The sequence below is a fragment of the Electrophorus electricus genome, chromosome 6 (assembly GCF_041902795.1).
Source record: "Electrophorus electricus isolate QZ-2024a chromosome 6, ASM4190279v1, whole genome shotgun sequence".
Taxonomy (NCBI): Eukaryota; Metazoa; Chordata; class Actinopteri; order Gymnotiformes; family Gymnotidae; genus Electrophorus; species Electrophorus electricus.
The window spans coordinates 13581637-13607840 of NC_137502.1; the positions used below are offsets into that span (position 1 = coordinate 13581637).

Genomic DNA, 26204 nt, shown 5'->3' on the forward strand with positions numbered 1-26204 from the left:
TTGCCTCTGTCTCTTGTTGGACATAGCAAATGTACAGTAAAAACTTGTCTCAACTAGAAATAACACCCCTAGATCACCTTATAGAGTAGCCTTTTCTGCTACTGGCATCAGCTTATGTTTCTTTTTGGAACATGATCTGTAATAGCTTTACAGGTTCTCTGTCCTCTTCCTTCCTGTGAGCATGAGAAAAAAAGGTGTGTGTGTGTGTGTGTGTGTGTGTGTGTGTGTGTGCATTACTATATGAAGCAGATGATTCAATTTGATCTGTCTCTTACATTAACAGGTGTGTAAAAATGATTCCATGTGGTCTTTTCACTGGCACTGGCTAAATGACAGCCCATCAGTGTTAGTTCAAATCAGTCTCACAGAGATCAAAAGGTAATATGTGACTTTGTGGATGAGTGGATGAAGTGAATAATTTTAGTATGTAGGGAAAATATCTGACTGATTTTGATATTTATAGTGTTTTTCATCTTTTTCTCTTACTAGAATAGATGGGAAGAAATGACAATGAAACAACAGCCTAAATATTTGTTTTGAAAATGATAAGCCACTCATGCTGGTATGTGGCTTATAGGTCACAACTTTACTAATGCAATCAATAGTGATCAATATGAAAATGTCCTGTCACAACTAGGGCTGAATATAGGGGTCGAAGTGGGTCAACAGTTTCCAATGGATCAATATCAGGGGGAAACAGGAAAGCTTGTTAAAGACAAGGGTTACAATTAGAATGAAATTATAAATGGCATCTAAGTAATTGCTATGACCTTTCATTCACATATGATTCTGACCATGTGTAAACGCTTGTCTAGTTCATTTATGGACTCTGGAAGTTCCTGGTTGACATATTAACCCTGTAAATTGACTATAGAGGACAGTAAATTTGTAGTTATGCTTTGTAAAATGAGGAAGGCTGATTGATGTAATAATATATTTGTTAACATTTTATTCCATTTTTACATCACTTTTTATAAATCATATCTATGGAGTGTTCAAAACGTTACATGTCAAATTTGTAGAACATTATTTGCTAACTGCCCCCATATTATTGCTTGTTTTTGGTGTTATAGCAAAAGTACGCTGTTGGATTGTAGGGCTCCATAGTCCTGCACACAATCACATCATTTCAAAGATGTAGCCATTCTTGATAGAGGTAAGACTTCATACTGCACTTTGCAAACTAATTAGATAGGGATATTAAACTTCCTGCAAGTTTGGCACTGGTAGAGGTTTAGATCCAGAATGAATCAAATAAAGTTTGATCCTTATCAGCGTTGCAGGGTTGTTGTTTTTTTAATCCTGCCAGTCTTTGGTGAATTGGAAGCAGTGCAATCTGAGAATGTTTCTCCCTGGTGCAAGAGGAGAGGCCAGTCTTCTTGTGCTACAAACTCTGTGTGACAATTGGCATGATAGTTTACTTAAATTTAATTCTGCAATTTAAAAAAGTTTGCTAAACCTTTTAATTCATGGGGTGTACAGTGTGTAGTATAACTAGAGAATGCAGTGAATTAATGATTTTGTCCACTGTCCTTTTACCCCACCTCTAACCTTCATTTGAATCTTGAGAGTAACATATTTTTTGGCAGTGTTTTGGCAGTGACACTGCTGTGCACTCCTGAGTTCTGCGAGGCTTATTTAGCTTTACAACCCTCTATCTTGTGGCTGGATCTAAATGCGATGTGTCAGTGCACACTTAGGACTCCAGATGGCCAACTGTCACATCCTCCATGCCCAAGACTACAGGTGAGAAATGTTGTCTGTGGCACCATGGCACTGAGCACAAACGCCATATGTTCCTGCACATGTGCTCCCCATTGGAAAGGAAAGTGCGATTCTTCCAATCTTCCATTCCACACCATCTCTCAGTCTGTGGAGGTATGCAGTTCTTTATTCGTTTTCATGTTACACAGGTCACTAATTTTCCTCCATGTTTCACAAGGTTACCCAAAACAAGACAACACTCCTTTCAAAGCCATGATAAATCAGCAAAATGCAACAAAAATCTTTTGCTGATTTGGTGTGAAGAAAATTCTTCATCACACCCATAACTTTGGTTATTCCATTTGTGTGAGGAGAATCCTTCCCAGAGGGCTTTCTCACCCTCCTGGTAGGAACAGCAGCCTCAGGAGTGTCCATAAAATTAATAATAATTTATAAAGACACACACACACATATGTTTGTATTCACTACAAATATACCACAGTGTAAAAACTCTTTGCTGGCAAAGCTGATCGTTTATTAAAAATGAAAAACAAATTCCATTAAAAGCAGCATATCAGAACAAAATAAGAAATACAGAATGCATGTACAAAAAAACACTGGCAAGTTGTCAGTAAAGAGGCTTTAGATGTGTGTTTATTTGATGAGACCACAAAAGGACAGGTCTTGAACACCTTTAACACCATGCCTTTAATAATGCATGTAAGGACATGTATGGGGGGTTACCTTATCTCTTAACTCACTATTGGGAAGAGCTGATTTTATAGCCTATAAACACAAAAGATATAATATACCTTTATCTCATACTAATAACTAACATTGTTGTACAGCAAAGCTGCAAAAATCCCATCAACAGATTACACAGCATTTTATGTTAATACCCCTGGGATTGGTAGCTAGACAGGTTCTACAAGTAATGTGATCAGATCTTTGAATCCTCTCTCTCTCATTTACTCACTTTCTCCCCTCTGTCTCTTTTTTCTTCCTATCATTCTTTCTTTCTCTCTCTCTCTCTCTCTCTCTCTCTCTCTCTCTCTCTCTCTCTCTCTCTCTCTCTCTCTCTCTCCATTTCTTTCTCTGGCTCAGCGACTCCTGTCAGGTATTTGCCCATAACTCCAGCACTAGCCCTGACTAAGCACTACACACAGCCCTCTGCTCTGCCCTAACTTGAACAGGTTCCTCAGCTCTCTGTGATTTAGGCTAGGTCTGTCCTCTTAGCTAATTGATTTAAGCCAGGCCTGCTTCCCCCATTGTCAGTCTGTCAGGGCCCTCGCAGGACCCATAAACCGCATTAGCTGCATGACTGATGGATTAGTACAGGTGGGGCCAGTGTTGGGGCCACACGCACAGACAGACACACTCACATGTACACAAACACGCATGCACACACACACACACGCACGCATACACACACACACACACACACACACACACACACACACACACACAGCATGTAAAGATCCAATTCACCTCTGTCTGCCCAGCATTGTGCTCATCAGTGAGTAAGGTAAACAGACTCTGGCAGAGGATTTGATTAGACCACCGTTTACTTGGTTAGCGAGGATGGAGAAAAACAGGACCCAGTGCGTGATGCTGATGTACTGATAGCCATTATCCAATTACACAATTACACAGTGCCAGAAGAGCCCATTAATCTATTACACTCCTGGATTCATGCAATATACATGCTCATCAAACTATGCGATGCCCTGATATGATGACCCCTAGTAGAAAATGTAAGAGTTACTATGGCATGGTTTAGGAACCCATTATTAGTCTGCATGCACAGCTACAGGTTGGTTTCTAAGCTGTTTTCGACCTAAAGAAACAAACTGATCAAACGTGGAAAACATCCATATGGTGTTTGATAAGCTTGAACTAGAAAGATTATATTTTATTTCTTCATTTAGCTGAAATATTTCAGCTATGACAGAGTATTAGCCAAGGTTTCATACTTACCGAGTCTCTTGGACATAATCCTATTAGAGTTTTCAGGTAAACCTTTCAGGTTTTGCATTCCAGGTTTCCCTTTGGCATTGGGGTTCTTCAGGTTATTGGTGTGTTAGCCCCAGTAATCCAAGACAGTAGCAGTCTCTGCACTGCCTTGTCAGTACTATTTATCAGGAACCTCCAAAGAACACATCAGGGCAAAGAAACATAATTAGTGGTCTAGAAAGAACAGGACCAATATATCTTAAAATACTCAGCATCACAAGTACCTTATTTATTAGAAAGCTGCATCGCAAGAGTTAATATTTCTCTTTGTTATGACATTGAAATTGCACCGTCATGTTCATCAATGCTACTGTTGAACTTCTCACCCTATGCAGCAATTAATTGGGAGCAACTCAACATTAAATAGGAAGGTGATTTAAGTTAATTAACAGCCAATCATATAGAAAGTACAGACACATTTAGTACATGTGGTAAAAATGGTGCTTGGGAGGCAGTCGAAGACATTTTGTGATTGAAAAAAGTGCTTTAAAGACATCAAATAAAGTTACACATATTGTCTGGAATATTCTTGGAATATTTACTTCTGTTCTTAAGAAGAGGACTAGTCGCTGTCTTTCTTTCTCTCTCTCTCTCTCTCTCTCTCTCTCTCTCTCTCTCTCTCTCTCTCTCTGTCCATTACATGATCAGGAGGAAAACATCTGACTGCTCATTAGATAAGAATGCAGACTCCAGCTGGCATCAGACTCAACTCAAATATGTACTGTTTTACTTTTTTGATTGGCTGTGTACATTATTCGGAATATGCACAGGCAGGCTGTACTAAACAGGGTTCTTACTGTTGTCCCATTGTCCTTTGGGTGTGGCTATACGAGCTAGGTAGCAGGAAGTGGATGCAAGGTACAATACCACCCCTGGGACACCGGGAATATCATAACTCCAAGAAATGGGGCAACTGGATTTTTTTAGATTCAACTTTATTGTCATTGCTCAGTACAAGAACAGCACCCATGGAGCTGAGAGCGTTAAGGGCCATGCTCAAGAGCCCAACAGTGGCTGAATAGCAGAGCCAAGATGTGAACCCACAGCTTTCCGATAGATAGCCCTACCCACTAGGCTACCACTGCTCAATTATTACATTTGCTAACTGTGGAATAGTCATGTCCTGCTTCTGATTCATCCTTTTCTGTTCAGTACATTTCAGTATATTCATTTATAATCAGTTAGTCCCAGTCTCAAACATGACAAATCTTTCTTCCAGGTTCAATAAGTTATTTCGAAAATTTCATAAGCCTTCTTTTTCCTTGACCTTTATATGTAATATGTTTGTACTTTGCAAAAACAGGGCACATTAGCTGTTATTACAACTTGGGCTACAGTTAGTGGGCTACAGCTCTAAACTCTTCTATATCTCTGACATCTGTGATGCTATTTTCCATCTTCTTTAAGCCTAGGTATATTTCTACTTATCAAAAAGGAAAACTGGAAACTGGATGGCATGTAGCAAGGTTGCTGCAAACTGTGTTGTCCAAGATTACAATCTGCAAAGGAATGCACTGCATCAGCAAACCAGAGAAAATAAAGACTGCTTGTTAAAATAAGGACTGCATTCACTTTGACTTACCAATGAGATCTCTCAGAGGGCTGTGAAGTCATAGCCCATATTAGCAGTACAGGAATCCATCCTGTAAAAATGCTTCTTTCATTCAGAATGATGGCTCAAATCGACTTTTTGTCAGAGTGGCAGGTTAAGTTTCAAGTTTCAAGTTTGGTTTATTTGTCACATACATAGTCATACACAGTATAACTCGCAGTGAAATGGTTGAGAGTGCTCTGTCCAAACTGAGGAGAAAGAAAACAGGGGTGCATAGAGAAATATATATTCTATATATGTACAAAAATATATTAACAAAGTATGTACAATATATGTATATTATGTTTATATACACAATGTACAATGTATATGGTTGTGTATATATGTATGTACACAATGTACAGAATGTACAGATTCATCTTGTAAAATGACATATTTACAGTTTTTATGTTACATGGTAGTAATTGAACATATTTACATTTATGTTACATGGTGGTGGTGGTCCCCACAGTTTATCAGTTTCCCTGATTCAGGGCCCGAATGGCCTGTGGGAAGAAGCTCCTCTACAGTCTCTCTGTCTTGGTCTTCAGGGAGCGAAAGCGCTTCCCTGACCTCAAAAGAGAGAAGAGCCTATTGTTGGGATGGGTGCGGTCTTTCACAATCCTCCTGGCCCTGGTCTGGCACCGCTTGTAGTAGATGGTCTGCAGGTCAGGAAGTTCTGTGTGAGTGATGAGCTATGCTGAACGCACTACCCTTTGAAGTGCTTGTCTGTCCTGCTTGGTGCTATTCCAAAACCAGACTGTGATGTTCCCCGTGAGGATGCTCTCAATAGTGCAGGTGTAGAAGTTCTGCAGTACCTTGGAGGGCAGTCTGAAGTCTCTTAGGCGTCTGAGGTGGTAAAGACGCTGACAAGCCTTCTTTATGTATGTATGATTTTTGGGCCATCTGAGATATAGATTTAATTTGCCATTACCTTAATCCTGTAGAGACTATGACATTATCTTATAGTGTGAAAATCCTGCACTAGGCAGCTCATACAGATCATTGTGCTTCTTGAAAGCAGCCAAGTCATTAGCTGTTCATAAGAGGGCAGGCTATTATCCAAGGACAGCATTTTAATCACCATGAACTGTTGAAGTAGTAGAAAATGGTTGAGAGGTTTGTGCTGGCACAGTTGAAAGAAGGTCATACTCTCTTGCACTTGAGTGTGAGTCCACTAGGATCATTTAAATCGCGTGTGAGGGACTGTTTCAAATCTACAGGAACAGCAAACAAAAGTGTGTGCCTACCTTCCTTACCCCCTACCAACAGATCCAGAGGATGAGAGATTTATTTTAGAAATCTCCTTTTTTACTTTCTTAATAGTTATTGAAACACAACTTTCATTTTAGAGCATGAATTCCTTCCACATTATAAAGAAGAAACCAGAACAGTGGGCACTACATGGAGTGGTGTGATTGCTTGTGTCCAACTTGGAACAATGATTTGAGAAGTTTTAATACATCTCAGCAGTGGTACAGACAGAGAACAGAAGCTTTAGATTAATCAAAACTGACATTCCCGATATGGCTCTTTATTAGAGACAGCACAGACACGCTCCTCTGACAAACTATGAGATGGTGCCACCATCATAAACTACAGCCCAGGAGACAATTGGATTTAAAGCAGGTACATTCATTTTGGGTCTGCCACTGAATGCGACAGCTTTAGTATAGCTGTGAATGAAGCTCTGTCTTATAATCGCATGGCCCATGTTAAACATTGATGGTCTTAATGGAATTTTTCAGTGTAATAAACATACAGCAAACAGTACCAGATCCAATCCAGGATAATCTTTTAAGATAATAAGTTGGTAATCAACTTATAGTTGAACTATTCCAGCCCCACACACTACAGTGTGCTGTCTCTCCACCAGCAATCCATCAAAGGACAGCAGCCCAAGCGCAGGTCAGATGGCTGAGTTGGCACTGATGGCTTTTTCAACTGCTAAAACTGAAAAAAAAAAATTTTACTGTAATATATTCCTACAACCAAATAAGCGGACACGTGGCCCTGGTCCTCTCCAGTTCAATTCTTTCATGGGTCAAAACGAGCATTTTCTAAGTCAGTGACTAAAACTGAACCCTTAAATCTACCCTGACACACTCAAGCCTAATTTTACAACACATGGAAATGTCAAGCTGTGAAGACCAAGGTCAGCAAGAGTGACATGGAGTGAGAGAATACATGAACTGCTGTTTGTTGCAATTCATTAAATATTCTTATAAAACATTACAACCATGTAAGATATGTTCTCAAGCATGGGTCAGCTTACTAAAGTGAAAGACAGTAATTACATGGAACAGGTTGTGGACGTTAAATTAAACCTTGACCTGGAAGAGTCATACACAGAACAGGCTAAACTGTCTTTTTGTGTTCTTATGGACTGGAAGTGTCAAATTGTTCATATGACTCATCATAAGGTAGAGTAGGTACCTCTTTTTAAAATTAATAAAGACAGGTTGCACCTATATCATTAACAAATATTTAAGAGCAACAGTGAATACATAAAATTTTGCATAAAATCGTATTTCACTAATAAAAAGTAACGACCTTGAAGTAAACTTCGCTAAAAAAAAACAGGAATTTTTCCAATTGGATGTATAGCACACAAAGACCTTCTCTTTGTCGAAGCCACAGACTATTTCTTCATGGTCATTTTCAGTGCACCAGTGGAGTGTCATATGGGCAGATGAGTAGGCTAGCTTGACACTACGCATGACTTGAAAAAGGTCACAGTATGTTTTCAGACTTGTTGTTTCATTAAACACACACACAATATATATATATATATATATATATATATATATATATATATATATATATATATATATATATATATATATATATATATATACATTGTACCATTAATGAGAAAAGGTCAACCTTAAGATTGAGGGCCATTGCTTAATGGTGGAGGGGCCATTCTCTCCATTTATGTTGTGCCCAAACAGGACTTACCACTTTAAATGTCACTTGAAAACACATGCCACTTCTCGAGACTGGAATTGATACAGGAATGAAGCTGTCTACCTTCCATGTCCCTTTAAATCCTATAACTTGTTTGTTTTTTTCACTCTGATTATGTAAAAAGCGCTCTGTCAATGACATCTGAGCATTCCATAAAAAGCTAAAGCTCATAGTGATGAGAAATATAAAGAATACATCTCATTTAACTGTGGTGCTGAAAGTGATACTATACTGTATAACCACTCCCAAGGTGTGCGGTACAGTCAATTTTTGTTTGGTATTTTCTACCATATTAAATAGATGCCATTAATCCAATAGCCAATACTTTCTCAAACTGACCCACTCCTATGGACCTGCTCATTGTGAATTATTGTGGTGATGACATGACCAATACCCTGACCTCTGCTCTCCATTAATCTTGTATGCTTGGATGCACTCTCGGCAGCAAAGGGAGAATTACAGAAAGAGGAGAGATGGTGATAAAGGCACCATATAATTTTCACTCCACCACACTCTGCCGTTTTCTTTAATAAACATCTGTAGACTGGCCAGCTCCCAGTCTGCCTGACGCTTCTCCTCTCGGCTAATAACGATGAAAATAAATTACAACCATGCAAAGAGCTGTAAGCAGTGAAGGCCTTTTGGCTCCCCATCCATTTAGCAGCCGACATTAATGTATCTTCACATTAAAGAAAAAGTATGCGTTTTCACTGTATCAGACTGTCAACTGTTATCTAAAAATAATGTTACTGTAGAGCTGTCTCACTCTAAGATTGTTACATCCGGACCGAGAATTTGACATTTAATCAACAGAGTTTCTGAGCTCAGTTTCTGAAAGTGCTAATCAGTGCTGGCTCCTGAAGTGCTCGTCCATGATGCTGCATCTTTTTTACCTCCTCTCATAGACTCCTACTCCAGAATTGATCAGGGGCAGCTGGAGTGTTGATCAGGGCACTAATGCAACCTCTCCCTATGGGAGCCACTTACTCATTAGTGTAATGTATAGATAGTGCTGGTGTCTGAACTACCCATAGCAGAGACCGGGCGAGAGTGCGTATGTCACAGAAATAGAATACTCATTTTAGGGAATGGCTTTTCTAATCACAGGAGCCTCTGCTTCATGTGAATTATTCATAGGTTCTGTCAGTTTCTCCCATACCACCACACCCTATAATCCTGCCCCCAGCTCCCCAACTCCCCTGCTTTCACAATCAAGTGCACTGCAATTGACTGCTGTGATGTAGTGTTTCATTTCAAACACTACAGGCTGTAAATCAGAGGGATGACCTCTGAACTAGCGGCCCGGGATGTGCTGGGCTAAGGTGGAAAGGGACAGTTACACAAGTTGGCAGGAGATGGCTGAGCAGACTAAAAGTGGCATTTTGTAGTATCTGGACATGTGTGGTAATTGAACCAAATGTTGACTTTTTGTTGTGCACTTTCTCTAATAGTTTAGACTGATCTCTATAAGATTATTTATTATTTATTTAATTTGAATATTTTGAGGTAGTTTTGAAACTAATAGCTAAAAACAAGCCATCTCCATCTGAAGTGTAAGGCACATACACCATTTGTCTGGAAAGAACATTTAAGGGGCTGCCATGACAGATGTTTCAATGAGACTCTGCCTGCATTTATGTGCTGAGAGTGCTCTGCCTGCAAATTATGTCTCAGCAGGGATACCATATGACCCCTTTTTTCAATCCCACCCAGTCAAAAACTTCAAAAAGACACTGCTAAGCATATGAAACCCAATCCTCCATCTGTAGCCAAGACATATCTGAAGATGGTCAGTGTTAAGTATAGTGTATGAAGAAAATGATGCGACAGAGTGCATCTACACTCATCAGCAATTACGTACCCACTGATAAGTAACGGTAGCGCTTGCTGATACCGTGTATGCAACTGTAAGACGAAACAAGAGCTATCAGACTGGTATCTACCACCACCTAGTGGTAGTCATGGAGATTAATAATGATTCATGATGATTTCAGTAAGTAATTTATTATTTTGAGGTTCTTAGTAGAAATGATTAGGGGACTTCAGTTAAGCATTTTAGACGAGTAAAAATGAAAAATGACACTGTCAACCACAGAAAACACTGTCTCAAACAACTGGTTTAAATCTCTTTGGCAGCCTGCCAAAAGTCTAGCCCTGATTCTCTGACCTGCTGTCATGAAAAAAAAAAAAAAAAAAGCAGGGTACATGTCTGTACACACACACACACACACACACACACACACACACACACACACACACCTTGATAAAGGGGTTAACTCCTCAGGGAGTGGTGGAATTGTTTACTTTTAAAGTTTGTCATGCTTCAGCGAGCCCCTTGCTCCTGTCTACTCCCATTTCAACCTTCTCTCGTCTTCTTTGGGCTCGCTCATGCATCTCTCCCACCCTACCCAGGCCAATGAAAGACATTTAAGATCTGCAATTATGGCCCTCATTACAGTGATGTATGTTTAGAGCTAAAATTATTATGGTACCACCTTCCACACAACCAAATTACAGCTGTCACTTTTTTATGTACGCTTGTTGGGATGGATTCAGTGTGCTATTCTCTGTATTACTGAGTAATATTATAAGCTTTTATAGTGTAGGAATATGAATACTGACTAATTAACCTCTTCAACCTTTGTCTATTTATATGTGTATGTTTTCGTTCAAATGATTAATTCCCCTAATAATGTGCATAAGAATTGTAAAGTATCAAAAGTGAACTATTATACATGATTCAGAAAACTTTCCTTCTACCTTTTTGGATAACAATTAGATTTATACTAATAGATTTTTCGCATACACAACATATACAGTTTTCCTTTATTTATTTTAGGCCTAGGTGTCTCCAAAGGCTAGAGATTGTTTTCATTATTGAGGCAACATGTTTATGCCAAATTAGCATTGAAATTGTTATATTCTGTGGGGCCTATTACAAACTGTAGAGTAGATGCTTATAGTCCATTATGAGTACTAACTGGCACCAAAACGCATTTTGTTGTTTTGAGAGACTGCCTGCTGACGTGGCTTGTTGAAATGCATACACAAATATGCTGTGCAATTATTAAGGTTATCAGGGTTTGTATAGAGAGTTTGAGTAGTTTTACTCCATAAATGCCCCTTTGTTTGTTTTTCTTAATCTTTTATCTAATAAGTATAACAACAATGGAAACTGTTAAACTGTTCAGTTAAATGTGATTATATACTTTAGTAATCATAGAATTCTGACATTTTCGGTCCGACCTCGAAACAGTCGAGATAAACATAAACTCCTCTGCCTAAAGTCTTTTTACCTCCGTTTTTCGCGCACAGTATGCTGGGACTGCGGGTTCACGAGAGGCACGCCATCTTTAAACCCCAGAAGAAGCTTCCGTTTAGCGCCAGGATTTAGAAGGCAGATAGTTCCCGCAATTAGGACTAAATTTTAGAGCATCTTTAGAAAATGAAGTGTTAATGCAGTTAATATAGAATGCATGATATCTGGAAAACGCTCTAGGGACACGTTTGATGTCTTAGGTTGACTCTTTGTTCACTGACATCAACAAAACAGGCGGAAAAAAACAACGAACCAGCCAAGGCGTTATTAGCCTACTATGTTAGCCCATGAGCTAGCTTCTCGAAGAGGGATTTGAAAGGGTTGTTTTAACTGCGTATCTTTTATTCTTTGTTGGCCTTTGCTTCTTTTCGGATTCGGCTGCGTGGCTAATTCAAGTCCCCTCTTGTGCTTCTCACCTCCCCTGCGGTTTCGCTGGAGATGAGCGGAAGATGTCGGTTTCGGGACTGAAGGCCGAACTGAAGTTTCTGGAGTCTATTTTTGACCCGAATCACGAACGTTTCAGAATTATCGACTGGAAGCCAGATGAGCTAAGCTGTCAATTTAACGTGACTGGGGAAAAGCTACTTATTATCCACTGTAATATTACGGTAAGAATATGTATCTAACTAGGTAATTAACTTCTCACGCCAGATTTGTAGCTAGCTACTTAGCTAGCTAGCCAATATATAAAAGAAAAGTTAGCTGGCTGTCCATAGGAGCAACGTTTAGCCAGTTAGCTGGCTCGCTTGCTAGCTAGATACTTAGCTTGCTAGCTAGCTAACTAAATGGCTAGCTTATGTGTCTAGCATGTGTTGTCTCGATCAGCTGGTTGTGTGTCGGCGATATTTGGGGTACTCTGCTAGCTAGCGACGAATTCCTAATTTATCTAACTTGCCTAGCTATCTTAGCTAGTTTGTCGAATTCCAAACGTTAGATAGCTAACCCTAGTTGGATTGCTGGTTATAATCGATTAGCTACCCACACCAGTCGCTAATATAATGTTCGCGCGGCGTTACTGCTTGAGCTGGGTAACTAGCTGGCTAACCTTGTTCAACGACATTTTCTATAAATTGTCGTTGTTAGCTGATTGGCTATTTATCTATCTATCTAGCTGCGTTACTGGATGCCAAGGCTAGCTAGCTAACTACATGTCTGATGAGTCAGCTAGGTTAGGTTAGCTAACTGGACAGTATAACAAGCAAGCGATGTTATTAGTTGGCTAGCTAATTAAAACATTGCAGAGAAAGTCTTACGCCAGACAGGCCGAATAAGTCTGATTTACGCATTCATGTGCAGCTAGCGAGCTAACAAAAATAGCTATGGTTAAATGCATACACTACCGAGTGGCATTGGCTACAAGTTAGCTAGAACTAGTTGACTGTTATTCATGTTTAAAGAAACGCCATTAATGTGTATCATTTTGTTGTGTGTGTGTGTGTGTGTACGTGTTTAAATATCTGTATTGGTGGGTGGGACGCTCTGTAACATCTCGGTAGTAGAACGAATTGTGTTCTGCATTCATCTGGTTAGTTAGCCTGCTATCTCTATCTTTCTACGAGCTCGTTACGTTATATTTTTTAAATTTATATCTTTATCTTGCTAACTGCCTAGTTTGCAAGCCAGCTTTTCAATTTCCTTTGTCCGTTTTAGTGGTTTGATAGTCGATTGGCCAGTTAACGCTTTATTTCAGATGAAGAGACAATTAGTTATAAACCGATGCTGATACGGAGCAAATTGAATTGCTGCGCAACGGCGTTTTCCCCCTTTTTTCTAGACGGGGAAACTAGCTAGCTGGGTATCTTACCTAAAATGTTAGCTATGTGGGACGCTCCGCATTGGAGGTGGTAGTAGTAGTTATAATAACAATAACATAGCGATTTGTTGTTGTAGCAGTTGTTTGTTAAAGATCATCCAGCTACAATTTGTGTCTGATTGGATATCAACTGCAGACGTTTTTCCTGATCGGAGATCTGTGACTAATTTGTAAACGAAGGGCTAGCTAGGGACCAGCGCTGCAATTCATAGTAAACAGATATGCTAGCTAAATGTAAATCATTTCCCAATCAGCATCACTGACTTTGTACAGCTATGTCATGTACATTGAATTTGTGAATTTACGATTCTGCCTATTAAGTACTGCCCGACACTACCACAGACACGCGTAACCTTAATTTTGGCGCACACAATATATCAGGACTGATGGTACATTGTATAATCCAAGTAATGTCTTCTAAACTCGGTGAACTACTCGGGCGGGAGGATGGCTAATAGCAATGTGCAGTTTACGAGAATGCAATAGAATTTCTGCAAGTGCAATAGGTTTTGGTGCTAATTAATCAGAGATGGGGGCATGGGGAAGACACTTAAAGCACCTGCCGATTATGGTCTGAATGGATTTAAAGGATTGAGGAAGTACTGCTGGTGTTCTGAGTTTGAGGACTGTTTTGATAATGAATTACTGCATTCCAAATTCCCCATAATGATGGATGACTCAGTCAGAATTTACTTTTAATGACATCTTTACAAAATGAGTTTACCTTTCTAAGAGGCATAGCATAGGTAACTTATCACATGTAAATCACAATTGATATATAGTTATAACATTACTCCTATGTTTGTGTAGTTATTTATATACATACACATTTAATATTTATATTATAATAATGATTACTAGTCATAAAAATTCATCTTAATTAGATTTCTATTCACCGTTTTGACTGAGGGTGGCAGTGCCCTCAGGGGCAATGATTAAAACATCTCTTTGTCAGTCTCCCTAATCAGCTAGTCATCCGTTGGATGACTAGTCAAATATTTATTTTTATGTCATCAGGAATTAGGGGTAGGGCAATTATTTCTGACCTATCCCTAATCACTGTAGGTTCACTCATTGGCGTGTGCCAATAAGGAGGGCAATAGAAAAGCACACAGCCTTGTGATGCATCTACTAGTGGGCAGTATGAGGGCCCATGGGGTGTGTTCTGTTTGTCATTGTTGTAGACCATTTTGCAAATTGTGTGTGTGTGTGAGACACATACAGCTATTCAGGGGTGAGGCTGTTGAGCACCAAGCTAAAATCCACAACAGTATCCTGATCCTAGCATGTGGACCCATACAGCTCACTACATACACCCACACACCCCTTCCCATTTGTGATATTTGGATTGATTAAACACTCCGCTTCCATACAGGTTGGAATACATAGTCAATGTGACTTGTACCAAACCACAGCATTATTTCAATTTTTGTTCTTTTATGTTTTGTTTACAAATAGATCATAGTACCAATAATCACAGTACAAATGTGGACCAAAATTAGATTATTTTCAGTTTGAAATGAAAAAGGACTTATTATTGAATAATACTTATGCATGCCATATCTAAAAAAATCAGATCTAACCAAAGTAAATTTGTATATATACTGACATATACCATTTCCACATAAACAAATGATCTGCTTCACTTTATGCTATGCTTTGCCACAGCAATTCTATGATGTATAAACCTAGAATTGTTACAAAATTTGATCAGATTAAGTTTTTTTCCCTCTGGTATCCAATTCAGCACTTTCTGCTGATATTGGCTTGACACCAATAGTATCGTATTGGATTGGTACATGACGATATTCACCATCTTGGATCCTGCTGTTTGTTAAATAGATATGGACATAGATGAGGAAGGCAGGGTTAAGTGACTGCTTCTCCTACTGGTGAGTAGTTGAGGATCAAGAGGCTTTGAAGACTTCAGTTTTTGCTTCTATGTGTATAATCTCTCTACCATTCTGTGGTCTCTGTATCATTCTGACTTGCTCTGGGGTGCACTTGGAACTGTAAAAGTTCTTTTGTATTTTACTATGACAGTAATTGTATTTCAAAATTCCTTTTGTTAGGTTGGCACAGTTGGTATTGTGCATGTAATTATGGTTGGATTAGGCTAATTTTCCAAGTCTGTAAAATGGTCAGTTGGTGCATGCTGTGCAGTTTGCCTGTACAAATCTAACAAAGCATAAAAGAAGAAAAATGTCTAGGATTGGAGAACCATTTGCAGTTTATCAAAGCAAGTCATGAATGAATGGTTTGGTCATTATCAAAGCCATCATGTTTTCACTGACATGGACACTCACCATCACCTTTGCCTACTTTTTAACCCTTTTCCTCAGTCAGATTTAATTTACCTATATTCACCTGGCTGTCTCTCAGGAATCTTATCCGTCAACACCCCCAATATGGTTTGTGGACTCCGATGACCCCAGTCTGACACAAATACTGGAACGCCTGGAGGATGTAAGAAAAGGCAGTACACTGGTAAGAGTCTTTCTTTCTTGCACTTGATTAGCCTGATTCTGCTCTTCAACATAATTGTAGTTTGTCAAGTCAGTGTGTCGGAGTGTGTTCTTATGCTTGTGAAGGCTGGTCATGGTGGAAGTTACAGAGGTCAAGGCTTTTTTTAAGGTCATCGTTAACTGCTGCTGAATGTGTTGATATGCTAAGCAAAATAATTGCCTGTCTTTGTTGTATTACGTTCATTAGTGTACCTTTCATATAGCTGCGTAAATACTAAAATTTGCAGTTATATATTTATTTATACTAGGAGTAGGCTAATCCAATAAATGGTATGCTTAATACAATTTAATAATGTTGAGATTAAAATGTGTGATTTTTTTTTTTTTGTATTGTCACATTAATAATACCAATTAGTTGTAAGAACCAAATTCCTGTGATAAGTAATTGTAGCTTTAAAAAGTCCTCCTGCCGTCATTTCCATTCATCATGACAGACTCTTACTGTCGCACATGAAATTCCATCATAAATGTAAATGTGGACGGTATTAAGTAACAGTTGAGAATGAGATGTGAAAAAAAAACTCCTTATGCATAAGCCACAGACATTGCCAGTAATAGTTTGTGAGAGATGGGGTGTACCACAACAGGTCACACTTAGCAATCCAACATAACCACAAGTTCAGCAAAGTAAGGTACTAGAAACGCCTCCCTGTGTGAAGTGAACCATGAGGTTTCAGTTGTTCAACAGTGAAATAAACAGCACATTGGTAAGAGTTACAGGCATCCGACACTCCTTGCTGTTGGCAGTTGCATTAAACGTATCTGCATTTGGTGATATTTTTGTGAAGTTCACAATCTAAAAAGTTTTTTGGCTTTTAAATTCCTACCCATGTTTTCTTTATTTAGTTTTGGGGCAAGGCATTAGAATGTTTTGAATTTGTTGAAATGAGCTGTTATTTCAAAAAGGTACAAGACATGTGCCAGTTGTTTTTACAATATGTTTGATCTTTTATGTATTGTTCACATGTGAGATACTGATTACATGCAGGTGAGATTCTATCAGCTGCTGTTGTGATGGTGTCAAATGGGCTCCATTACCCTGCTAGGCATGGCGTACTATATATAGATAGCCATCAGCCTCTCAAATAGGCTTGAGTGTGGGGTATTAAGAATTCGCAAGTTGTATTTATGGGGATTTTGTCCCTCAGTCCCCAAAGACTCTCTCCTGGTTGCAGTTTGCACTAAAAACCATGTGCAATTTCTGCTGTTTTTTCTCCACCAGCTCCTGCAGCAGCTGAAGAGACTGATCTGTGATCTATGTAGGCTGTATAATCTGCCCCAGCACCCTGATGTGGAGATGCTAGATCAGCCTCTCCCCGCTGGCCCCGTCAACCCGGAGAGAAAGGTACACTTTCTTATCATAGTCTTTGGGCTTGGCTCCAAAACACTGTTGGGCATTACATTTAGACACACTAACACATTTGAGCTGTATTTAACAGAGCAGCATTTGATGGAGCTCCAAGTTGTTAAAGTATGCTGGAGTGTCTTTTGTGGTGTGTGTGTGTGTGTGTGTGTGTGTGTGTGTGTGTGTGTGTGTGTGTGTGTGTGTGTGTGTGTGTGTGTGTGTGTGTGTGTGTGTGTGTCTTTAGCATGGCACCACAGATGAGGTTACTTCAGAGGAGGAGGAGGAAGAAGAGATGGGAGAGGTGCATGCTTTTTCCCTTATTTTATGTAGTTGTTGTATTTGTTCTTTTATATATAAATATCCATCTTTGGGGATGCCATACACCTTCTGGGTGCTTTTTGTACCTTATTGTCATTTACTAATTGTCACTGACTATTACTGAGCTCTGATCTGTTCTTCATACTGTCAGCAGGACATAGAGGACCTGGACCATTATGAGATGAAAGAGGAAGAGCCAGTGGATGGGAAAAAATCTGAGGACGATGGCATAGAGAAGGAAAACCTGGCCATCCTCGAGAAGATCCGTAAGAACCAGAGGCAGGACCACTTGAACGTAAGTGCTCATTCGGTAAGGTGGCTTTTCTTATGCTTTGAGGGTTCATGGGGAATATTAATGTGGGTTTGTTTTTTGGGTGGCATGTTTAGTATTAGTACTAGTACTTGTTATTAGTACTTTAAACAGTTGTTGCAATGTTGGTGATCTTTTGGGGGGTGGGGGGGACGATGCATGGCCATGCCTCAGCTCTGGCAGGCTTCTTAGCATCTTGCTTTTTTAAGGAGGTGGTTTTTTTTGTTTGTTTTTTTAATATAGCCTAGTCTGTACTCTCTTAAATATGTGTACATTACATAAAAGAACACGTTTACATCTACAGTTGTGGCATTGTTTCTCTATTTAACAGTGCAGTCTTTTGCAGGCTGTGCTAAAAATGTGTAGTGAAAGTGGAACACAAGTCCTCTCTCTAGCCTTTAAGGCTGAGAAATGGAGCATCCTATTCCGCTTGAGCTGGGCCCTCTGTTGTGCTTGCTGGCTTGTTTGTGTTGATTAGAATTGTGTATTTTAGTGTTAGGTTGGTTAAGGTTGTGTTTGATCTGTGTGGCTGGTCTTGTTCATATGTGTATACATGATTTATTTGCTTACTTTTTGGACTGAAGTCCCCTGGTAGTTTTGCTTGGTGTAAAGTGACCTGTGTCTCTCTCTCTCTGTCTGTGTGTGTGTTGTATGGGACATGTTTGGCATTGCAGGGTGCAGTGTCGGGGTCCGTCCAAGCGTCGGACCGCCTAATGAAGGAACTCCGGGAGATCTACCGATCTCAGAGTTATAAATCAGGTGAGCGCGATGCCCCTTTTACACCAAGCCACTGCTTTTAACACAGGCTTGGCGTATGTTGGTTGTCTTTTATACCAAGTTGTTGACCCATGTCCTACCTACATCGGACCAATTTCTTCCAAGACCTAAGGCAATCACTGCATCACACCTTTTCTTCCTTTCAAATCTTGATTGAACTGTCATGCACACCATAGCTCCTTTTCACCACTACTCTCAAGCAGTACTTCCGATTCCCAGCCCTTGTACATTTTTAAACTGGCTTATCTAAACTCCCTTTTGTGTTGAGATTGGTGTAAAAGGGATGTGCTTGTCAGTATCCATGTATGTTTGTATTGTATGGACAGGAACGGGGGAAGGATTTTACCACTCATGTTGGGTTTTACCTTACTATTGCAGGTATCTATTCAGTGGAGCTTGTTAACGACAGCCTATATGAGTGGCACGTCAAATTAAGAACGTAAGTGTTTGGGGGGGGGGGGTGTTCTTTGTTTTCTTTTTCTTTTTTTCCCCTCAATTCTGATATCAACCTTTTGTGAGATTTTGAGATTGACCTGACCATATGGTGATTGTATTAATTCTCTCAACTCCTGTGAACAGGGTGGATCCAGACAGTCCTCTGCACAGTGACCTCCAGGTGCTGAAGGAGAAGGAGGGCATGGACTATATACTCCTCAATTTCTCATACAAAGTGAGTCTTTGGGATACTGTGTGTCATCAGTCAGCCATATTGTTTTGGAGTGTCTGCAGGTTTGAAAGCACCAGCCAGGCCAGTGAAGGAGCTCTCTAGTCGCAGCAGCAAGCAATCTGCTTACTGACTATCTAATGGAGTTTTTACTTTTTCTCTGGTTTTGACGGTGGTGTAGCAGTTGTCCTCTCTCAATAATGAGCGGCTAGGCTGATGTTTACATTTCAGAAGACCAATGACATGATTTGTGGGCAGCTACAAAGCAAACTGGCTTTGAATTAATTTATTACTGCACTCTGGTGTTTCAAATATGTGATGCTTGGTATAGGCTGAATGCATGGAAACAAAACTATTTAATATTTTTCTCTGGGGTCTGCAGGACAACTTTCCCTTTGACCCGCCATTTGTACGAGTAGTTTCTCCGGTTTTATCAGGAGGGTGAGTACCTGGTGATGGATCTGATTTGCTTAATTGTGTTTCACTGTTTATGATGGCATGAATGTTGCTTTATTGAGAGCTATGAAGGAAAGGTGTGGCATTACTGTCTTATGAAACCATAGGAGGTCAAAAATAATGGCACATTCTGTGTTATATAGATTGCATAATATATTTTTAAGTGTGTGTTTGTGTGTTTTTGTTTGTTTGGTTTTAATGTACTCTCTCAAGTATGTATATATAACATTTGGAGAGCCTGTATTTTACTTTGATAGCATGATCTTATCTGTTTTTTGCTTGTTTGTATAGAATGAATGATCTTGTTTATTTTGGTTTTGCTTTAGTTACGTCCTTGGAGGAGGGGCCCTGTGCATGGAACTACTCACCAAGCAGGTGTGGGTCACACCTTCACTTCTGACTCATTAGTTTTGGTGTCATTGTTTACCATTCATGTCTTTTTTTTTTTTTTTTTTTTTTTTTTTTTTTCCCCGATTTCTTACAAGAGCTCTGCATGTTTTTTTTCTAATTAAATACCTTGTATTAACTACATTAATAGTAGCTTTATATGAGCACTTGGTCACCTTGGTTGAGTTGCCATCCAAGCCTCGACCCAGTAGAAGTGGAAATGACCAGTACATCATCATGACTGTGTGCTAACTGTTCACAGGGCTGGAGTAGTGCCTATTCCATTGAGTCTGTCATCATGCAGATTAATGCCACTTTAGTCAAAGGAAAAGCCAGAGTACAGTTTGGAGCCAATAAGGTAAAGATATGTATTGAACACATGTTGTCATCAAATATATCAGGGGGCCATCAGTTATGTTATGTTTCAGTGTCAATCTGGTAAGCATTAGAGGCTGCTTGCCTGCCTCCCAGGTGTGTTAGAAAAAGTGAAGTAAAATGAATTGGCAAGGTCTATAGGCTTAACATTTGTTAGCCTTACTCTAGACCAGTGGTACTTAAGTGTGGACCTCGGTTCTAAGCCTTGCATATAGTAACTACTGTTGGTTAACAAATCAGTTCATGTAACTGGTTGGTCATGTTTGTCATCACACTTGACTCTTAGGTAAAGGGAGTATGGGAAATGTGTAGGACCCACACCTCATGGACTGTGATCCAAATACTTCTGTACTAGACTTTCCGAGTTGTGTGTCTGGCAACTCGGGTCACAGCAATAAATACTTCCACTGTAAGAATGCTATTGCTTAGCAATGTCAAGCCAGTGATTCCAGAATAGCCAAAGCAACTGTAATTACCCTCAGTATTAACACTAGCAAACAGCATGGAAAATTTACATATTGTATATGAAAACTAGTAATTCCTGATTTAGATTTTATCATCTACAAATTAATTTTTAGCATCAACATTTTATCTTCATTTTTTTTTTTTTTTTGATTATTATAACAAGTCCCAAATGCATGGAATTTGTGAAATTTGATACCCACACAAATGCTATCATTTGCACTGTCATGTAATCTTACAGCATTTTTTGCATGCATGTACCCTTTACCTGTGGTCTTTTATATTGTGCAACTCCTTTGGTACCATTCTAACTTTGAGGTCTGTTTTTCCCCCACCTTTTAGAACCAGTACAATCTTGCCAGAGCACAACAGTCTTACAAATCGCTGGTGCAGATCCATGAAAAGAATGGTAAATATTCCTTTTATTTTGGATGGTCTTTGAGGGCAAATCATTTCTTGTTGAGTCTTTTAAGTAGGTGTAGATACGCTTCCAGAATATGAAATTAATAGGGGAAGGTAGCTGGGTGGTGTGGGTATTCCTATAATGTGCCTATTCTCTCAGTTAAACTTACTATAACATGCTTCACTTCTTTGATAACAGGACTGTGGTGCTGTGAACCATGTTATTACTTCAGTCTCTGTCTCTTGTAATTTTGCATGTTAGTGCATTTTGAACATGGTTTATGGAATGTACAGTGAGCATTTTATAAGTATCTATCGATCTATCTATCGATCGATCGTTACACTTTATTAGATGTTAATTGTTTATATTCTGCTCTACATACATATAAACACATTCACTCAGCCCTAATGGCTCATTGAATGCAGTATCTCACTGAAGTTTTCAAGCTAAGGGCAAGGGTTAACATCTGTGCATTTTTCCTGGACAGCTAATGTATTAAATAATGCAAATAAAACAAATAGAAATTTATACTCGCTTGTACCAATCAGAAATAACACACTACTGTCTCAGGGCCTGTTTACATCTTGCATTAACATGCATTTTATGTCTGGATCTGCATCTGGTATCGATATACTTTGCCCAGGTTCCCCAGTATGAACTGATGAGTTAAGATATTGAACTCTTGTAAGAAAAAAAGGTGCCCAACATGTACGCCATTTCCGTTTCACTTCCTACTGTAAAACGTTTGGCATCTGCGTAGTACATGCTGTCAATTACTAAAAGAAACCATTTCAAATGGGAAACAAATTGCATGGGCAAAGGAGAAAGCTTTGTCTTCTAACTGCTTTCAAATTCTAGAGGATTTTGGGGCATGAGAGAGGAGTCAGCACTTTGCAGACAAATTTCCATTTATCTAATTGTATGTGAGTAACGAACACATTCTGTTTGCACTTGTATTAAATGTGGTCAAGATTAGTTTCTGACCACCTCCAAATGTGGTGTAAGTGATCAACTGGCATTTCATTTGGCCAAGTTCAAATGTGGCTGTATCACCAGAAAATCATGTTAATGCAAATTGTAAGCTGGCTTTTAGGGTCACTTAAGTGTTTCACAACCCAGTTAGTGGATATTTGACTTCTGATGTGGACGTCCCCTGCATTTCTTCTGTTGGGGACTGACAGATTAAGTTAGACTAGTGCTAACGGAGACCATGTTTTGAGGCAGATATGTTTTGACAGTTCTTGTTGTCTTGGATGTTTCCAGGCCAGTTTCTTTGGTCACTCAAGTGTGTGTGTGTGTGTGTGTGTGTGTGTGTGTGTGTGTGTGTGTGTGTGTGTGTGTGTGTGTGTGTGTGTGTGTGTGTGTGTGCGCGTGCGCGCGTGCGCGTGCGCGTGTGCGTGTGCCTGCACCTTTGATCCTCACAGGCTGGTACACACCACCAAAAGAAGATGGATAAGGAAAATCTCTCCGCATTCAAACTAGGACAGAATGTCTTGGAGTCAACACCTGTTCTTTTTAGAGGTTTTTTTTGTTTTGTTTTTTTTTCCCTTTTTTGTGGTGTTCCCCCTCACCCACATCATTCTGTTGCTAATTGGACAACTCCATGTCTGGATTATGTGACTTCTGAACAACACGTTTGGCCTGCAGAGTTAATGGGTAAAACATTAATTCTTCCATTTTGTCTATACAGCGTCTTTCTCTGCTCCTGTATTCTCTCCTGCTGGCTGTCCTTTCCTCCCTTCCAGTCGCTTTCTCTCTTGGGCTGCTTGGTTGACAGACTGGAATTTAATATGGCATATTTGCAAAAGGGATACCTGTGACTCTCCAAGCTTCATGGATGGATATCCCTTTGTCATCTTGATCTTGGCAATCTCATAAAAATGACGAGATTCCTGCGGAGCAACAGGCTTGTGGATGCTTGGCTCGTCGTTTGTCTAAACCTCCCCCATGTCTACAGTGGTTTGGAATGTTAACTGCCATATTGTGAGTAAGACAGGAAAGAAAAGACTTAAGTATGGCAGGGAGATGTTTAGGGGAAATCGACGCTTATGATGAGCCCATGTTTTCAGAGAGGCGGAGGCTCGATGCTATGGCCCCTCCAAGCTCTTGTCCTTTTTCGGAGCCTTTGGCTTCTGTGGTCGCGCACTGAAAAATAGCTGCGACTGAGCAAGTTGGACTTGATCACTGTAAAGTCATCAAAATGAACTCTGTCTGTAAGTAAACCTGTAAAGATGTATTGCAGTGAATGAATTTTCCCATCAAGTCCAGCAGGCTTCACTGAGACAGGACTGGATCGCTTAGTACATGCCTGCATAGTGCGGAACGTCCTTACTTCTGAAGATATATCTCACAAATAGAATAAGGTAAAATGACCTAATTGATATCCTCATGGTGACAAATTGAATACCTTTAAACATGTTTTTATGTATGCATTATGACTACTGCTTTTTTTTCCTTTTTTTTTTCTTGTGAGAATGGAAATTGTATGTTGCTCTGCCATCATTAACTGCAGTTGTGACCATTCCTCTTTTAACCAGTGTGATTTCTACTGTGATTACTATAACACAGTAATGTTGCGCCATTATGTAAACACATCTCAGCTCCCCCCCACCCCCACCCCACCCCAACTCGGGCACATAGAGAGGTTAAAGTATTAAGCACTCCCTGGCAATGAGCTTCTGCGGGTTGCGTAAGCCACAAAACAATCTAAGCTTGTTTAGAATGCAGATGCATTGTTTAGATATGTGGCCCCAGCTGCTGTGAAGCAGAGGTGCCCAAGTCTGCCACCCCACCAAGTTTAGTTCCAGCCCTAGTCCAACATGCTGGATCCTGGTAATCAAGGCCTTCCGTAAAGGCTGACTAGTAGGACCAGGCCTGTTGGAATTACAATCTGCAAGACAGTAGATTTCCTAGACTTGAGGTTGGAACCTCTGCTGAAAAAGTAACCGTTATTGCCTTATGAAAGGATCCCCTCTCTAACATTGCTGCCCACATGACCTACAGAAATGCCATGTTTTCACACAAACCACTTCATCTTTTGCCATAACCCATACATCCACTATAAGGAAGATAAAAATAGAATCATGTGTTTTCAGGAGTTCTTGATGCCTCCATAGAAACGGCGGAGCTTTTTTACAAAGTACTGTTTAACACACTCCAATTCTACATGCACTAGGCTTTCACAGGACAAAATTATATTGTGCTTCATCAATTTAAGGCTCAAATCGCCCTCAATCATCATGTGATTCACAAGGGTGCTTTGCCCCTGAGTTTGTGTAAATGCCTACATTTTCACATGCACAGCTTCAGTTGGTGTTTTTGTCTGTGGACTACTGCGTTCCTGAGTTAAAACTATGGGAGTGTAATTGTGACTTTGTTAAAGTGACTTGAACCAGGAGTCTGGGTCAAATATTGGACACAATGTTTGTGATAATCTTAACAAGGAATAAAATGGTGTGGTATTCTTTGCATATCACAAACCCAGGAATTCATTAATCTATATTAAGTCTTGCCAGCTTTCTAATATCTCTAGCGTAACACACCTGGTTGATTTAATATATTGTTAAATGCAAATCTGTAGTCATACTGCCCTTCATAATGTATTGCGACCAGTGGTTTTTCCAATTTTATAATCCCCCTCTTAAATCTAATAATGTCCTTAATCTCCCTTATGTCTTTGTTTGGCATTGGCACCTGTAAAGCGGGAGCATCCACTTCACAAAAGCCCGTTAGCCCAGGGCCATCATTCTACTATCAGGCCGACACATGCTTGCTGATTTGGGTTCTAGCCAAAGTAAAAAATAACTGCTTCTTGGGCTGCGTTCAGTAAGCAAACATTTTGTAACTTGGGACATACAATATTTTTCCTTCTGACTTGGTCTCTGGGGCATGTTTGCTCCTGTTTGAAGGGTGTGGCATAAAGATTGAGAGCAGCAGGTGGTGGTTGATGTGTAAATAAAAAAGAGAAAAACCTTAGTGTAACTTAAGCTGCTGGATTTTGGTGGAAATGAAGATTTTAAACAGTTTTGGCCTCTTTGGGGTCCTCATGACCTGGGAAAACATTCATTTGCTTTAGACAGAAGTATTTAAAGACTCACTGACCACCTTGAAAAATGTGAAACACAGTTGAACTTGTATACTCGGTGACTTGTTGGTGACTTGTACACTCCAACATAAAATGGAGGAAGAAAACAATTTTCATTGCACCATGGTGTGAATGTCTAACAGGGCATTCAATACAAAAGTTTGCTCTTGCGCGCGGCCCTGGTATGTGTTTAGGAGGGGAGTAGAAAGGCCTAATAAACCCCACAGATTGGTTACCTTTAAGTGTCAGTTGTACAGTAACTTGAAAGGTCACTTGAACACCCTGAGCAGTTTTGGTGGGGGGCTGGGTGGGGAGGGGATATATGCACTGTTGGCATGATTTGATTTGATTTTTATTTTGCCTTTTTTCCATTTGTTGTAAGTGTAATTTTGGCCATGTACAGTACAATTTGTAAACTTGCATCAAGTTTATGAATAAAGAATTTTAAGAAATATCGTTTCCAACAAGTGTGCATTTTTTTGGAAGTGGACTAGATTATTTTTAGATACGAAGATTAGTGTAGCAGTCTGGAAAACGCACAGAAATGGGTGTTTTCGGATTAATTTGTCCACCAGGTGGCAGCATGGTCTCATTTTAAAGTACAGTAGTTCTCTGTGACATAGAAAGGACTTGCCAATGTTAGGACAACTGTAGAGTTTCAAACAGGTATGTTTGCAGACTACAAAGA

General features: G+C 39.7%; 1 protein-coding gene across 7 annotated transcripts; it reads left to right on the top strand.

Moving 5' to 3' along the window:
- The first annotated feature begins 11618 nt into the window (after window positions 1–11618).
- ube2q1 (ubiquitin-conjugating enzyme E2Q family member 1) lies at window positions 11619–25968 on the top strand. 7 transcript variants are annotated; one of them, XM_027007990.3, is made up of 13 exons: window positions 11619–12205; window positions 15793–15897; window positions 17158–17280; window positions 17525–17581; window positions 17750–17908; window positions 18583–18667; window positions 19064–19124; window positions 19265–19355; window positions 19732–19790; window positions 20132–20180; window positions 20455–20550; window positions 21372–21438; window positions 22857–25968. In XM_027007990.3, the coding sequence occupies exons 1-13, from the start codon at window positions 12047–12049 to the stop codon at window positions 22886–22888; spliced, it is 1143 nt and encodes a 380-aa protein (XP_026863791.1). In that variant the 5' UTR covers window positions 11619–12046; the 3' UTR covers window positions 22889–25968. The 7 variants fall into 7 exon arrangements, with proteins under 7 accessions (XP_026863791.1, XP_026863793.1, XP_026863792.1 ...); XM_027007992.3 differs by having other exon boundaries at window positions 17750–17893; XM_027007991.3 differs by having other exon boundaries at window positions 17753–17908.
- Window positions 25969–26204: the final 236 nt, after the last annotated feature.